Here is a 14790-nt window from a genome sequence, read left to right on the forward strand (position 1 = left end):
GGTCACTTTAGTTTGCAAGGCTTGGGTGTCAAATTGGGTTTCGAGGATAATACACAATGGATTGAAATCAATTCCCCGAGCTTCATGAATGTACTGGATTTTGATGTGAACTGTACTGTACTGCACTGTAATATTATATATCACAGTTCCAAATGCCTATGACTTAAAAGTTTTGTGGCTTGTGAACTACAAATCACCTTGGTTGGTTATCATAAAAAAAACCTGAGGCAAATTGCACATTCGTTTGTTCTTAATCTTTTATAAAAGGTTTGTTGTTTAAAAAAAAACCTTGATGTACTTGTATTGGTTTGCATTCTATATGGCAAAGGCCGTCTTATTGTGATTTCCATTGTTTTGACACCCATTGCAGAGGTTTAAAAACGCTGCTGAAGATAAAACTGATCTAGTGCCGACACCTGCCGTCAATATACGGTATTACACTTTCATCTGGCGCTTACCTTCTTGTGAAGAGTTTCAGTCCGGTGAATGATTTGGAGCATCCGAAAAGCATCTCAGTCTCATCCTCCATACTGTGTGGGGGGAGGCTGAAGGGGGAGGGGGAGGTAGGGGAGCAGGAGTGGAGTGAAGAAGTTGATGAGCTGGAACTAAATCCCCCATCTTGATCGTCTTTATCAAGGAATACTTCCTCTCCATCCCTTGTTTTTTCCTGGCGCGCGAAACCGTGAACGTCCATCCCTGCAACTGACACCCGATGGGTGCTGATTTCCACGACGGCCAATTTCTGGAAGTTCCGGCCTTAAAGGCTTTCGTGCCTCATTTTGACAGGAGAAGCTATGAAAGCTTGGGGAATGTCTTGAGCAAGCACACTGAACCAACAGAGACGTTCTAAACGTCTTTTGTGTCATACACAACTAAAATGTTTTGATTACTGAATTTCAGTCCCTGCCTCTATTCATAATAGAGCACCTGCTCCGAGTACAGATAAAACACATTCAACATTGTCCTGACAGTACACATCTAATGTAAACGTGATGTTGGGACTCAAAAAGACTTCAAATAAGGCTACTCCGAAAATGTTTTAAAAAAAAGTCAATAATCGACGAACCAAAGGTATTTAAACAAGGCACACAAGGTGTTTGTGTGTATGGAGACAGATTAGTGTTAACTTAATCCTTGCTCGCATTCCTCTCCAACTCAGGAGTTTGAACACTGACTCACACGCGTCACTTCACATCTCGCACGTCCAACTTTTTTCTCAGAGATTCTCTTCTTCCTCCATTCTTCTTCGAGAAGTTCGCCCTTCCGTTTTCCTCCTCATTTTCGTTGAGTTGATTTAATGAGTGGAAGCCATCAGAGTAAACGTCGACACGCACTATATGCCCGCTACGCGCACGCACTTCACGCACGCAATCTCACAGTCAGGTCACGCGGCCGTTGTGATTCTCTTGTCCCCGCCCGGCTCAAGACCCGGAAGTGACTCACGGAAGTGGCTCATGACAACAATCTCCTCGAGCAGGGCCTCACCGTTGGCTGCCCTGCCATAAGCCTGAATAAAAATCTTCCAACGTTCACCCACCCACTCCGTTTGTGGCGGGCTCATTTATTCTACCATGTGCACACAAAAACTAGAATAGAATAGAATAGAATAGAATAGAATAGAATAGAATAGAATAGAATAGAATCGCTACTAATTTCTCTTCCTGGAGCCATCACCTTACTACGGTGAATGGATTTGTGTCCCAATGGTCCTGGGAGCTAAATTGTCTAGGGCTTCACACCCCTGGTAGGGTCATCCATGGCAAAAAGGTAATAGGCGAGGGAGCACAAAATGCAAGGCTTGAAGCAGACCGGCTGCTCACCTTGGCTGGATGCATGGGGCCCGGCCGGCCAAAAATGGTAACATGGTCCTTCTTCCCATGAGTTCACCACCCCTATGGGAGGGGACAGTGATGTCGGATGCAGTGTGAGCTGGAGGTGGATCGCAGGTGGGAGACCTTAGTGATCCGATCCCTGGGTACAGAAACTGAACTAGGGATGTGTCACTGCTCTGGCAGGGAAGGAGTCCGAGCTGGTGTACTCAATGTAGTTGGGCTCGCCATCAGACATGGCTTGGGCTCTGGAAGAATTCTTCTTGAGAGGGGTTGGACTCTCTTCCACTCTGGAGTTGCCCACGCTGAGAGGCGCCAAGCAGGTGTCAGTGAACTTATTGACCTCGTATATTGGGGTCCACCACGGGGGACGAGAGTGTAGCCTCCACCCACCTTTGGGTGGGAGGGCAGGTCCTAACTGTTGTTGATGCCTGTGTACCAAACAGCAATTCAGAGTACTTGAAAATGATGAGCATATATGTACTATGCGATTCTGAAACTCAACCACCCCATGCACAAATCTGCACACATAGACGCACACTCACACACCTGCTCACTTTCTCTTTCATCCATCACCCACACTGCATTTCCATAACAAATAAAATGCCACTCAGAAGCCTGACACAGTTTCCAAGAGATCCTTTCAACACCCACCGCTGACCCATTTTCTCCGTTTCTCTCCAACAAAGGACAAAACTGTGAATTTCATTAATCAGCAACGCTAAACGTCCCTTAACATTTTGCTTCCAAATAGCTTTCTTTTCTTTTTTGACACCTTAAATATGAATGTGCATTCGGTACACAGACAGTATATATATATAATTTTATTTTTACTTTTTGTTTGGAGATGGATATATTTTATTTTTAACCCGAAGTTCTTCAATATGCAGGGATATACGACCAATAAGCATCCATTCATTTTCTTTGCTGCTTATCCTCACAAGGGTCCCGGGGAGCGCTGGAGCCTATCCCAGCTGTCAACGGGCAGAGGGTGGAGTACACCCTGAACTGGTTGCCAGCCAATCGCAGGGCACATGGGGACAGATAACAGTCGCACTAACAATCACACCTAGGGGCAATTTAGAGTGTCCAATTAATGTTGCATGTTTTTGGGATGTGGGAGGAAACCGGAGTGCCCGGAGAAAACCCAGGCGGGCACAAGGAGAACATGCATACTCACCAATAAGCATTTTCTATGAAAAAAACGACACTTGCCCCCCACTCCAGAAAATACATCTAAAAATGTTTTTCAATATCTGCAACTAAGTGAAGCTGCAGGTGCCAAACTGCAAATATTGTACTGTACTGTAATGACAAATGCGTGCGATTATCGTGTCATTTAATCATTGAATTAGATATTCACTGACAATTTCAATTTATGTCACCCATTGTAAAAGTGTTTGGGCTTTAGATAATTAATTTTCTGAAATGTAAAAGCGGTTCACAATTTGTTTGTTTGTTTGTTTGACTGTAAGTATTATGTCTGACTTCCAGGCCACCGTCTTCTTCTTCTTTTCCTTTTGGCTTGTCCTGTTAGTGGTCGCCACAGCATGTCATCTTTTTCCATCCAAGCCTATCTCGTGCATCTTCCTCTCTAAGACCCACTGCCCTCATGCCCTCCCTCACCACATACATCAACCTTTTCTTTGGTCTTCCTCTCGTTCTTTTGCCTGACAGCTCCATCCTCAGCACCCTTCTACCAATATACTCACCCTCTCACCTCTGGACATATCCAAACCATCGAAGTCTGCACCAGTAAGTCTCTAACTGCAACTCAATATACTTCCAAGTTTAAAATGAATAAAACAAAATTGGTCTGATGTCTTGCATGATTTGAAACACTTTTTATAAATCAAGCCGACAAATTACTGTAGGTGCATTTAAACAGTATCGGTGTCATATTTGTATGACTGAAACAGATCAAATTTTTGTCAGTATTGGATTGGAAAGAAAATCTGAAGAATTGAACATCACTGGTCTTGACTTTTGTGTGAGTACACAAAAGTCAGATTTTAAAGGAGTGGATATTTTATGTTTGTATATTATGTATATTATGTTTATTTTATGTATGACATTGATGCGGTGATATAAAAAAAATGATGAAACATATGCAGTGTATTAAACATCTGACATGCTTATGACATAAGGCTTGTGCAATATTTAGTGTAAAATTTCAGTACGTACATATTATTCCCAGAAACTTGAAGATGAATTAAAGACATTAGCAGAATAAAAGATGAAGTAGTCACGCGGCGGAAGAGGAGCCCAGACTGAGCTGCCACCATTTTTTTTCTCTGTTTTGCTGTTCTCCATCCATCTGGTGCATGCTTTGATGCTACAGTGTGCAACTTTCTGGCTCGAGGCAAGGAGTACATTGTTCCTCCCCTCCCACTCGCTCAGCTGCTTGACATATCAACGCTTGTCAATATTAATCATGAGTTTGATCTCCCCTGAGGGCGCAATAGAACCATCTGAGCTTGAATGCAGTACATCAAAGTTGAAACAATTGTAGAGCTCAAATAGATAACCAACTAATATAAAATAATAATGAGGTGAACCCCACAAAACAATTGCGACGGTGCGTTATTATTTTAAAAGTGTAACTGTGTTACGAATATATCTTCATCATTACTGCTCTTTTTTTTAATTAGGGTAATTCACAATTCATTAATACACGGTGGATGGCTAGTTAGCACACCTGTTTCACAGTTTAGAGGCTGCGGGTTGAAATCCAGCCACAGGCCTTCCTGTATGGAGTTTGCATGTCCTCCCTGTGCCCGCACGGATTTTCTTTGGATATTCTGGTTTCCTCCTACATTCCAAAAACATGCACGGTAGGATCGCTGAAGACTCAATTGCCCTTACGTAAGAATGGTTGTCCCGGGTGACCAGTTCAAGGTGCACCCCACCTTTCATACAATATCAGACCCTGGTACAGTTAATGGATGGATGGATGGATGGATGAAGGTGTACGCAAAACAACATTTTCATTTCCTGATTGATTAATCAGGATTGCTAGAGCTCACAAACACAGTCGATTTCATTTCGTGCTTGACTGACGATGGAGGTTTTTTAAGTGATTAGGGAAACCATAATTAAAGTCAACATAGTGATTGGTTGAGCGTTACATATTGTACATATTTTGGTGCCGCAGCTGTAAAGTGTTGGCCTCACAGTTCTGAGGACCCAGGTTCAATCCCGGCCCGCCTGTGTGGCATTTGCATGTTCTCCCTGTGCCTGCGTGGGTTTGCCCTGGGCACTCCAGTTTCCTCCCACATCTCCAAAACATGCAACATTAATCGGACACTCTAAACTGCCACTAGGTGTGATTGTGAGTCCAGCTGTTTGTCTTGTTCTGTCTTACCCTTCGATTGGCTGGCAACCAGTTCAGGATGTACCCCGCCTCCTGCCCGATGACAGCCAGCTAGACTCCAGCACTCCCGCGACCCTTGTGAGGATAAGCAGCTAAGAAAATGTATGGATGGCTGGATGGATGGCTGGATGGATGGATGGATGGATGGATGGATGGATGGATGGATGGGAGAGAAGATTCCATTTTAATGTGATGTTTATTTTGCATCTTTGGGAAAAAGGCAGGGTACACCCTCGACTGGTTGCTGGCCAAACGCATTGCACATACAGCAAAGACCAGGGGTTCCCAAACGTTCTACACGAAGTACCACAACAAAAATACTTAGCTCAAAACTTAAACCACAATGACCAAAATTAAAACATATCTGTAATATTATTGTAAGCCATTGAAACAATATGCACAATTTAAATATTACTGCACTTGAATATGTAAAAGTTTTGAAAACGGTACTAAAGTAATGAATTCATTAAAATGTTTGATACACAAAAGTGCCTTGTGATTGGTTGGCAACCAGTTCAGGTTGTCCCCCGCCTTCTGGCTATTGACAGCTAGGCCCTCGTGAGGATAAGCGCCAAAGAAAATGGATGGATGAGTGCACAAAAGTTGCAAGTTGTAATTGTACCTTAAAAAAATGTTCTGTTCTTAAGGATTAAATGCAATTGTATAACAGTTTGAGATTCACAAACAATCATTGACATTTTCATTCATACCTATGGACAATTCTTCAAAGCTGGAGTACAGCAGGAAACCCACACAAACAGGGAGAATACACAAACCCACTACAGGAAGGAGGGAGCAAAGATTCAAACCCCAGACCTCCGAACATTGAGGCAGACGTGCTCGATCCACCGTGCTGCCTCATGTTGGTCTTGCCTGTTTCATTTGAAGCTGTGCATCCTTCAAAGTCCAGATCTAATTATAGACAACAAATGCATTAAATCCAGGAAGGCACAGCTTAATGGCTGGTTCTTGTCGATGTTTATTATCCATATTAAAAGAACACATGGCAGGCGCTTCCATTCCTGGCACAAAGCTTGACACACATAGATGAAAATACTGGGTGAAATATAATACTGACGTCCACAAAGATGCCAGAAAAGAACAATGGGGGGTGGAAACTATCAGAGGAGGGCAGGATTTCAAAGGAAGACGGGAACCAGCAAAACAAAATCAAAGAAATTCTGTTTGACTGCTGACATTTCTATTTGTCTAATTTCGCCATAGAAATATTACAAATCAAACCTTGCCAGAGAGAGATTAAACCGCACATGGCCAAAAACTGACACTTACATAACTCAGTCGTGTCAGTACTAACAGCAGCCAGCTGGCCAGCCATGAGCCCACTCCCGCCCCACACCACCTCTCTTTCACACATATCCTGTGTTACTGATTATTCTAACATGGGGATGAGAGCGCATAAGCTCCGTGCTCGTGTGTGCAATTCACTTCTGAACACCTCATGGTGGACATGGCCCGCACGTTACATAATATGGATCTATCAAGTGTTCCATGTCAATGCACTTTGTTTCCTTTATAACCCCTCCTCATCTGTGTGTGAATAGATTATGCTATTTGCAAAGGTTTACTGCAAAGTAATAACCCCACACAGAAACACAAGCAGCACACAGAGGGGTACTGTCACCACATTCAGGTTGAACGGGTTAGGAGGTAAACACATTCCACCTTCTCTTTTGCTTTGATGTACTTCCTTACCTGTAAGACACCTGCTTCCTGAAAGTCAGTTGAACAAATTCAGCTTCCATTTGAGAGGCTGACCTCCTGCACTCCTTTTCCATTCCTTCCTCCAGCTTTTCCATCTAAAAACATTAAACGAGTCATTGTTAAATTCCTACTTTAATCATCTTCAGCAAAGATAACGGGTGAGTATCACCGTGGAGGGGCTTAGTAGTGAGGAACTGAGGGGCCAAGTTTTTGATGCCTTTGAATGCGAAAAGGAGGACCTTGTACAGTGAAGAAAATAAGTATTTAAACACCCTGCTATGTTGCAAGTTCTCCCACTTAGAAATCATGGAGGGGTCTGAAATTTTCATCGTAGGTGCATGTCCACTGTGAGAGAGATAATCTAAAAAGAAAAATAAAGAAATTACAATGTATGATTTTTCAATGATTTATTTGTGTGATCCAGCTGCAAATAAGTATTTGAACACCTGAGAAAACCAATGTTAATATTTTGTACAGTGGCCTTTGTTTTTTCTATTACAGCGGTCAAACGTTTCCTGTAGTTGTTCACCAGGTTTCCACACACTGCAGGAGGGATTTTGGCCCACCCCTCCACACAGATCTTCTCTAGATCAGACAGGTTTCTGGGCTGTCGCTGAGAAACACGGAGTTTCAGCTCCCTCACAAGATTTTCTCTTGGGTTTAGGTCTGGAGACTGGCTGGGCCACGCCAGAACCTTGATATGCTTCTTACGGAGCCACTCATTGGTTTTCTTGGCTGTGTGCTTTGGGTCATTGTCATGTTGAAAGACCCAGCCACGACCCATCTTCAATGCTCTTACAGGGAAAGAGCTTGTTCCCCAAAATCTCACAATACATAGCCGCGGTCATCTTCTCCTTAACAGAGTGCAGTCGTCCTGTCCCATGTTCAGAAAACCCTCCCCCAAACCATGATGCTACCACCACCATGTTTCACAGTAGGGATGGTGTTCTTGGGATGGAACTCATCACTAGTCTTCCTCCAAACACGGTTAGTGGAATTATGACCAAAAAGTTCCATTTTGGTCTCATCTGACAACAAAAACTTTCTCCCATGACTCCTCTGTATCATCCAAATGGTCATTGGCAAACTTAAGACGGGCCTTGACATGTGCTGGTTCAAGAAGGGGAACCTTCTGTCCCATGCATGATTTCAAACCATGACGTCTTCGTGCATTACCAACAGTCACCTTAGAAACGTTGGTCCCAGCTCTTTTTAGGTCATTGACCAAGTCCTGTCCTCCAGTCCTGGGCTGATTCCTCTCCTTTCTAAGGATCACTGAGACCCCACTCGGTGATGTCTTGCACGGGGCTCCACTCTGATTGAGATTGACCGTCATGTTAAGCTTCTTCCATTTTGTAATGATTGCTCCAACAGTGGACCTTTTTTCACCAAGCTGCTTGGAAATTTCACTATAGCTCTTTCCAGCCATGTACAATTTTTTTCTTTGGTGTCTTTGGGCAGCTCTTTGGTCTTGGCAATGTTACAAGTTTGAGTCTTACTGATTGTATGGGGTGGACAAGTGTCCTTACGCAGCTAACAACCTCACACAGGTGCATCTGATTCAAGATAATACATGGAGTGGAGGTGGATTTTTAAAGGCAGACTAACAGGTCTTTGAGGGTCAGAATTCTCGCTGATAGACAGGTGTTCAACTACTTATTTGCAGCTGTATCACACAAATAAATCGTTAAAAAATCATACATTGTTATTTCTGGATTTTTCTTTTTAGATTATCTCTCTCACAGTGGACATGCACATACGATGAAAATTTCAGACCCCTCCATGATTTCTAGGTGGCAGAACTTGCAATATTGCAGGTTGTTCAAACACTCATTTTCTTGACTGTATGTAATGCTGTGTTCAATGGGTCATCAATGGATTGATGTAGCTTGTATGACAGGATGTTGTCAGAACATGGCCGGTAGAGTTTTGAACGAGTTAGTAGACTGATCAGTTGTTAATCTGGAAAGAAAAGGGGCTGTAGCATTCATCCTCACTAAAGTCACAGGTGTGCTGGAGTCCGTCCCAGCTGACTGGGTGTGAGGCACGGTACACAATGGGTTGCCAGATAATCACAGAACACATACATAAATTAAAAAAAAAAGCATTCATACTCACATTCACACCTCAGGACAATTTAAAATCTTCACTGAATTTACCATGAATGTTTTTGGAACGTGGGAGTAAACTAGAGTACCCGAAGAAAACCCACGTAATCACACGGGAAGTGCAAAGACCAGATTTGAACCCACGACCTCTGCGCTGCCATACATCCTATCAGAACCTCTGATTTTACAACTACAGCATAACTAGATTCTCATTTGGTAACAGCAAAAATAATCTTGATCATATCCGTCTGATGCGGGTGGCACTGCTTCAGTGGGGAAGGTGTTACGTGGCGACTGCCACTTATTACTTGCTATTTTTCCCACTGCACCAACACCTGCTGAATTTGGTGGGTCACCGCCCCACTTATCACTTACCACACTACAGTAATATGATCAGATTGTAAATGGAAAATAAATAGATCACTCAATTTGTAATTTGAAGAATTTGAAAAACTCACCTATTCATGCCCATTCACTTTTTTTTGGGGTGCTCTTTCTAATGAGATTCAGTCTTTTAAGTTAAAACATCACACAGCCACAAGAATACAATATATATACTATACAACATAATGTATTTTGCAACAATACTAACTGTGCCAAATCACCCATGAGCAAAACATGCCAGGTGAAGTCAGAGAATTAGACAAGGTAGCCTCTGAAAATATCTACTCTCTCCTTTATTCTCACCCTGTTTCTTTCTTCATTCTGTTTCCTTCTTGACAATCACACAATGTTTTTGTGGTTCAATAAAATTAATACTAGTACAATATAAGGAATGTGGCCCCCTCAAAACTCAATACTGGGTTGCATTTTCCCATTGGAGCACGTCAGTAGACATGGGACGTGACTCTCCATCTTTCAGTTTTTCACGATGGTTCATTCCAGTTGGGTTTGGCCATGTCGTGTGGTATTTGGAAGGCCTGAGGCACCATCTTAGCCAAGCGAAAGCTAGCATGGGGCACCATCCAAATCCCAACTGGTTAAACAGCAAACAATAAACATGTTGGAAGATGCCGTTAGTGGTCTTGCAGGCAGGCAAAGGTCCTTCTGCAATTTTTTTTTCAAAGAAAGCAGAATTGTAACCGTCTCAAGATGACGCAGAGAAAGGTCCAGATCGCATTGCCGTTTGTAAAAGTTAACAGGTGAACTGCGACTAACATCTTGCTGGTCAACGTAAGGTACAAGATGCGCTGAATTGAAGAGAAAGTGTCATTTGTAATATCTGTCTTCCATTACTCCAGAGTGAAAACGGCTAATAGTAAAGTAGTAAATATTATGTTTACAGCCTGCAAAATGTCACTATACATACCAGCAGGTACTGTTTTTCATTTTTCCAAAATCATAGCCAGTCTTGCTGGCAGCATCCTCTGTGAACTTTACATATGTTCTTACTGTATGTGGGTTTTCTCCTGGTACTCTGGTTCCTCCCACATTCCACGTACTGTACATGCATGTTCGGTTTGGTGAAGACTCTAAATTGCACATGGGTGTGCACGCGAGGATGAATGTTTACTTGACCGTGCCTTGGCCATCTTGCCTCAGGCTGTTAAGATGCCAATCTTAAACTAGTTTTTGTGTTGTGGTCATCGGCACCTCGTGAATTTATTTGCCTATTGCATCTTTAGATTCTTACCATTTGTTCAATAAAGCGACTGAAAGTTCACCGGCAGCTGTGTTTATTCTTGACGACCTGTGGAGGGATTACAATTCCTTGTAACCAGTTGCAGAAGTATACTTTCTCTTTCCTCTTGTTATCTTCAAACATGCACTGTTTCATGTACTATACTTAGAAACAAAGCATAACAATGACTTCGGGGGAACTTAAGTCATTTTGTCGTTCATTTTATTTAATACTCTGCTTTAGGGATGCAACGATGTTTTGAATATTTCAAGCAGAAAGAATCCTTGAGGATTTTATTCTGCTTTAGGGATCCAATTTATTATTCAACCCATTCACTGCCAGACCTCTGAATTTGATAACTATCGGTACTATATAGAGCTCGTGCACGTGACGTCACCATTTTCACGGTGCCATATTGCCGGTCAAAAAGAGCTGCTCGACAGTGTGGGGGACATTGAACTGGAGCAGAATATTCACAATGCCATAGACTTGTTGTGCTGTTGGTTGTTACAACAGACGAGACAGACATTCAAAGAGGTCATTCAAAAGTATACCAGCTTAAAAGACAAGAAAAGATCAATGGATTTCGGCAATTAAATGTGATGGATGGTGTCCAACCAAATATACACGACAGTGTAGCAATCACTTCATTTCAGGTAGGAATTGGATTTATTTCAAATTCCCAAGAAGTATTTATAATACCAAATTGGCTCATTTGAGAACAATGGATATTTAAAAAAAAATATGTCAGGGAGTCATCGCCAATGTAGACGGAAGCGTGTTGAGGCCACACATTGAACTTCGGTAAACCTCTCCCCGACAGAAGTTTTTTTTTTTTTTTTTTAAATACGCATTGTGCTCAAATGAGTCCAATACGTATTTAAAAAAAAGAAAAGAAACCGTCGGTGACACAGAGGTTTACGCAAGTTTACGTGTGGTCGCAACATGCTTCCATGTACAGGGGCTGAAGCCTATCCCAGTGGTTTATTTTCTTTTTTTAAATATCCATTGGACTCATTTAAGAACAATGTATATTTAAAAGAAACGTCTGTCACAGAGAGGTTTATCAAAGTTGAATGTGTGGCCGCAACACGCTTCGTGTATGGAGGAGCCGACTCCGTCTTATTTCTTTTTTACACGTTGTTCTCAAATGAGCCAACTTGGCATTATAAATACTTCTTGGGAAACACTACGGAGGAGCCGACTTGCTTGTCCTCTTTTCCCCCCAATCATAGTTAATGAATGCGAGTTTGTGTAAAACCAGGGGTGATTTATTTAAATATTGGTGTTTTTATTGACTACTAGCTGAAAAGATCGGTGGATTTCAGCAAAGGTTAATGTGTAGCCAAACACGAGCCGTCTCCCTATTGAGCACAGATACAGCAGCAAAGTATTTGTATGCGTCCAGACTTTTCTAAGCTTTCAAACTCTTCTGTGTAAATCTCAACGACTTACTCACCAGATACATGTGTATATCCAGTTGTCCAAGACAACCGGAAGCAATTTAACAGTCCAATTTCTTATCAGTGAAAACATCAAATTTAACCATAAATATGGGTCCTCTATCCCAGGTGTCTCTCATTTTTCCACGTACGTTCATTTATTATCACCTTCTAAATGTTTAACGGTATCAGACAAAACTTTGGGCGTCATGCTATAAGACATATTTTCGTTGCTTCTCCAACCGACTTAGCATTGAGCAATGCTTTGCTTGACCGGCAGTATGGCCAGTCAGGTGACTTCGGTGACGTAGGTGCACGAGCTCTATATACAGTACAGTATCTACCTGTTAATAGCAGGGAAGTGTTCTATTGCGACGGACCATCACAATGTGGTTACGTCAACAATGCGAGCATAGCTAGCGGAAGCAGAGCGTACATGTTTTGATTCAAGGAGCGTAATATAATAATAATAATACAATTACATCAATTTCAAAGAAAAAAGGGAGCATAAAATAAATGACAACTATGCGGTAGTTTGCATGCTTCCATTACAGACAACAAAAGAAGAAGAAGGTGGTGATTACTTTAGAGAAGACAAATTTGAGAAAAGAAGACAAAATCACAAAAGCGTGGGATCATTTCAGATCGAACAGAAAATGTTCACCCCAGGAAATGTCAAGATGAACGCAAATCAGTGAGGTCGACGTTAATGCAACTTACTATCATAATGTTAGCCAGCAGAGGGTGAAGGTTTGCTTTTTTATTGTAATAAGCGTCAAATTTGTCAAGAGTTTATAATTACAGTATGTGTGAGACTATTACGTGACTTCATTCAATGTGCTTGCTTGTTAAGGAACGGTTTTGCTGGGTGATTGAAGCACTGGGACACGTGGCCAATGTACGACCATTAAGTGGCGACATTGTGAGTCAAGTATTGCGTGGGGGGAAAAAAAAGATTCCAAGCAACAAAGTTTGTCAAAAAAAACGAAGTTAATATTTGTGGTTCCTGTTGATATGTCTTCATTTTCATTTTCGTTTCCGTTTCGTCAGTCTGCTCGAATCTCTTAAATGCACAGCCATGAACCTATTGTATTACACTTGTCACATTTTAGATATCTTCAGGGAAGATGCAAGGTGGACCCTGAACTGGACACCACCTAATTACAGGACACATACAAACAAAACAATTTGCACACACATTAACACCTCCTGGTAATTTAGAGTCTTCAATCAACCTACCATGCATGTTTTGTGGATGTGGAAGAAAACAGAAGAGTACCAGGAGAAAACAGACACAGGAATGGGGAAAACAATGCAAACTCCACTAAGAGGAGGCTGGATTTGAACCCGGGCACTCAGAAACATGAGGCCGATGTGTTCACCAGTCATTCACCGTGCCACACTGAAAATACTGCATTTCTAGACCCCAAAAAATATGTTTGCTTTTCAATGTGAATTTAAGACAAAACAGGATTCTCTGAAAAGAAAAGCAATTGGTCCTTCATTTTAAGTGAAATAAATGTTTTGTTTTCTTGTATATTTATAATTACTCTTTAACAGAGCTCAAATCTAATGTATCCAAGTACCCGTTTAGTTGATAAAAATGTTGGTAGGATACTCAAATACTAAATATATTCAATAGCTGCAGCACTACTGTTCTTTGTAGTTTGGCACGTTTTTGATTGTGTTATTCATTGCACTTTTTTATTGTTGTTGTTATATGACTATTACTGATGTATTTTTTTTTACTTTTAGTGTGTGTTTCTTTTGGCTTGTCCCTTTCGGGGTCGCCACACCGTATCATCTCAGATGAACGCACATATATGTTTGGCAACCCTTCTCGGGGAGTGGAGCCCCCCGTGGGATTTGAACCCACAAACCAAACCAGTGCTCTAACCACTGAGCTACAGGGCCTCTTTATCTTACTTTTAGTAGAACTAAATGATCATCATTTCATATTTTCTCACTTGAAATTTGGTGCGAATAACCCGAGTTCTCCTTTGTAGTGTAATAAGGCTGCAAGAGTTACAGAAGCTGTATGAAGAATCAATCATCCACATCATTGTCAGAAAGAGGGTCCCAAAATGGGCTGGCTCTGATTATTATTGTTAAACAATGCAAAACAAACCAAATAAACATCAGATTGCTATGATATGACAAAACAGCAAGAGTTAAAAAATTCATGGACACCTCCCACTGCACCCCCCAAAAAACACATAAAGAAAAGACAACAATTGAGAAACGCACAAAGAATCAAAACAACAACAAAAAGAGAGAGAGAGCCAGAGAGAGAGGCATGGAAACACTCACACACGCGCAGACTCACCCGGCGGCTCCCAGAGTCTTCATCGCCGAACACATCCTTGTCTGCGGAGTCGTCTTCCAACCCGGGCCGCTCGGGTACGGAAGGTACCGCGGACCCGCAGTCCCTCAGTGAGCCCTTGAACATTCCCAAGTCGAAGCGTCGCCTTTCACTGCTCTAGACTGTGGTGACGCCGCACTCACGCTTGTTCTTTTACGGCTTCCTGTTCTTCTTTTCTCGCCGTTTGTGCTTTTTTTCCGTGGTTTTATTTTAGAACTTGTCGTGTGGCCGATTGCACGAAAACTGTTCTCGTCGAGCGCGTGTGAGTTTGCGTGAATGAAGAAGAGTCATGCTACGAACAGTAGTTTACTCGTCCACTTGTCTTCCATTGCA

At 42.0% G+C, this 14790-nt stretch overlaps 1 protein-coding gene across 4 annotated transcripts in view; it reads right to left on the reverse strand.

Annotated features, from left to right (window-relative positions):
• Nucleotides 1-14790, reverse strand: part of dgkza (diacylglycerol kinase, zeta a) — a 90589-nt gene extending 75799 nt beyond the window's left edge. The window contains exons 1-3 of one of the 4 annotated variants that reach the window (XM_061836145.1): nucleotides 14422-14547; nucleotides 10666-10722; nucleotides 6916-7019 (exon numbers count right to left, since the gene is read on the reverse strand). In XM_061836145.1, the coding sequence (XP_061692129.1) occupies nucleotides 6916-7019; nucleotides 10666-10668 (107 nt within the window). In that variant the 5' untranslated portion in view covers nucleotides 10669-10722; nucleotides 14422-14547. Of the gene's footprint in view, nucleotides 1-458; nucleotides 1429-6915; nucleotides 7020-10665; nucleotides 10723-14421 lie in introns of those variants that run through there. The other 3 variants (XM_061836143.1, XM_061836146.1, XM_061836142.1) reach the window with 3 other exon arrangements.

Source organism: Syngnathoides biaculeatus, chromosome 2 (genome assembly GCF_019802595.1).
Source record: "Syngnathoides biaculeatus isolate LvHL_M chromosome 2, ASM1980259v1, whole genome shotgun sequence".
Taxonomy (NCBI): domain Eukaryota; kingdom Metazoa; phylum Chordata; class Actinopteri; order Syngnathiformes; family Syngnathidae; genus Syngnathoides; species Syngnathoides biaculeatus.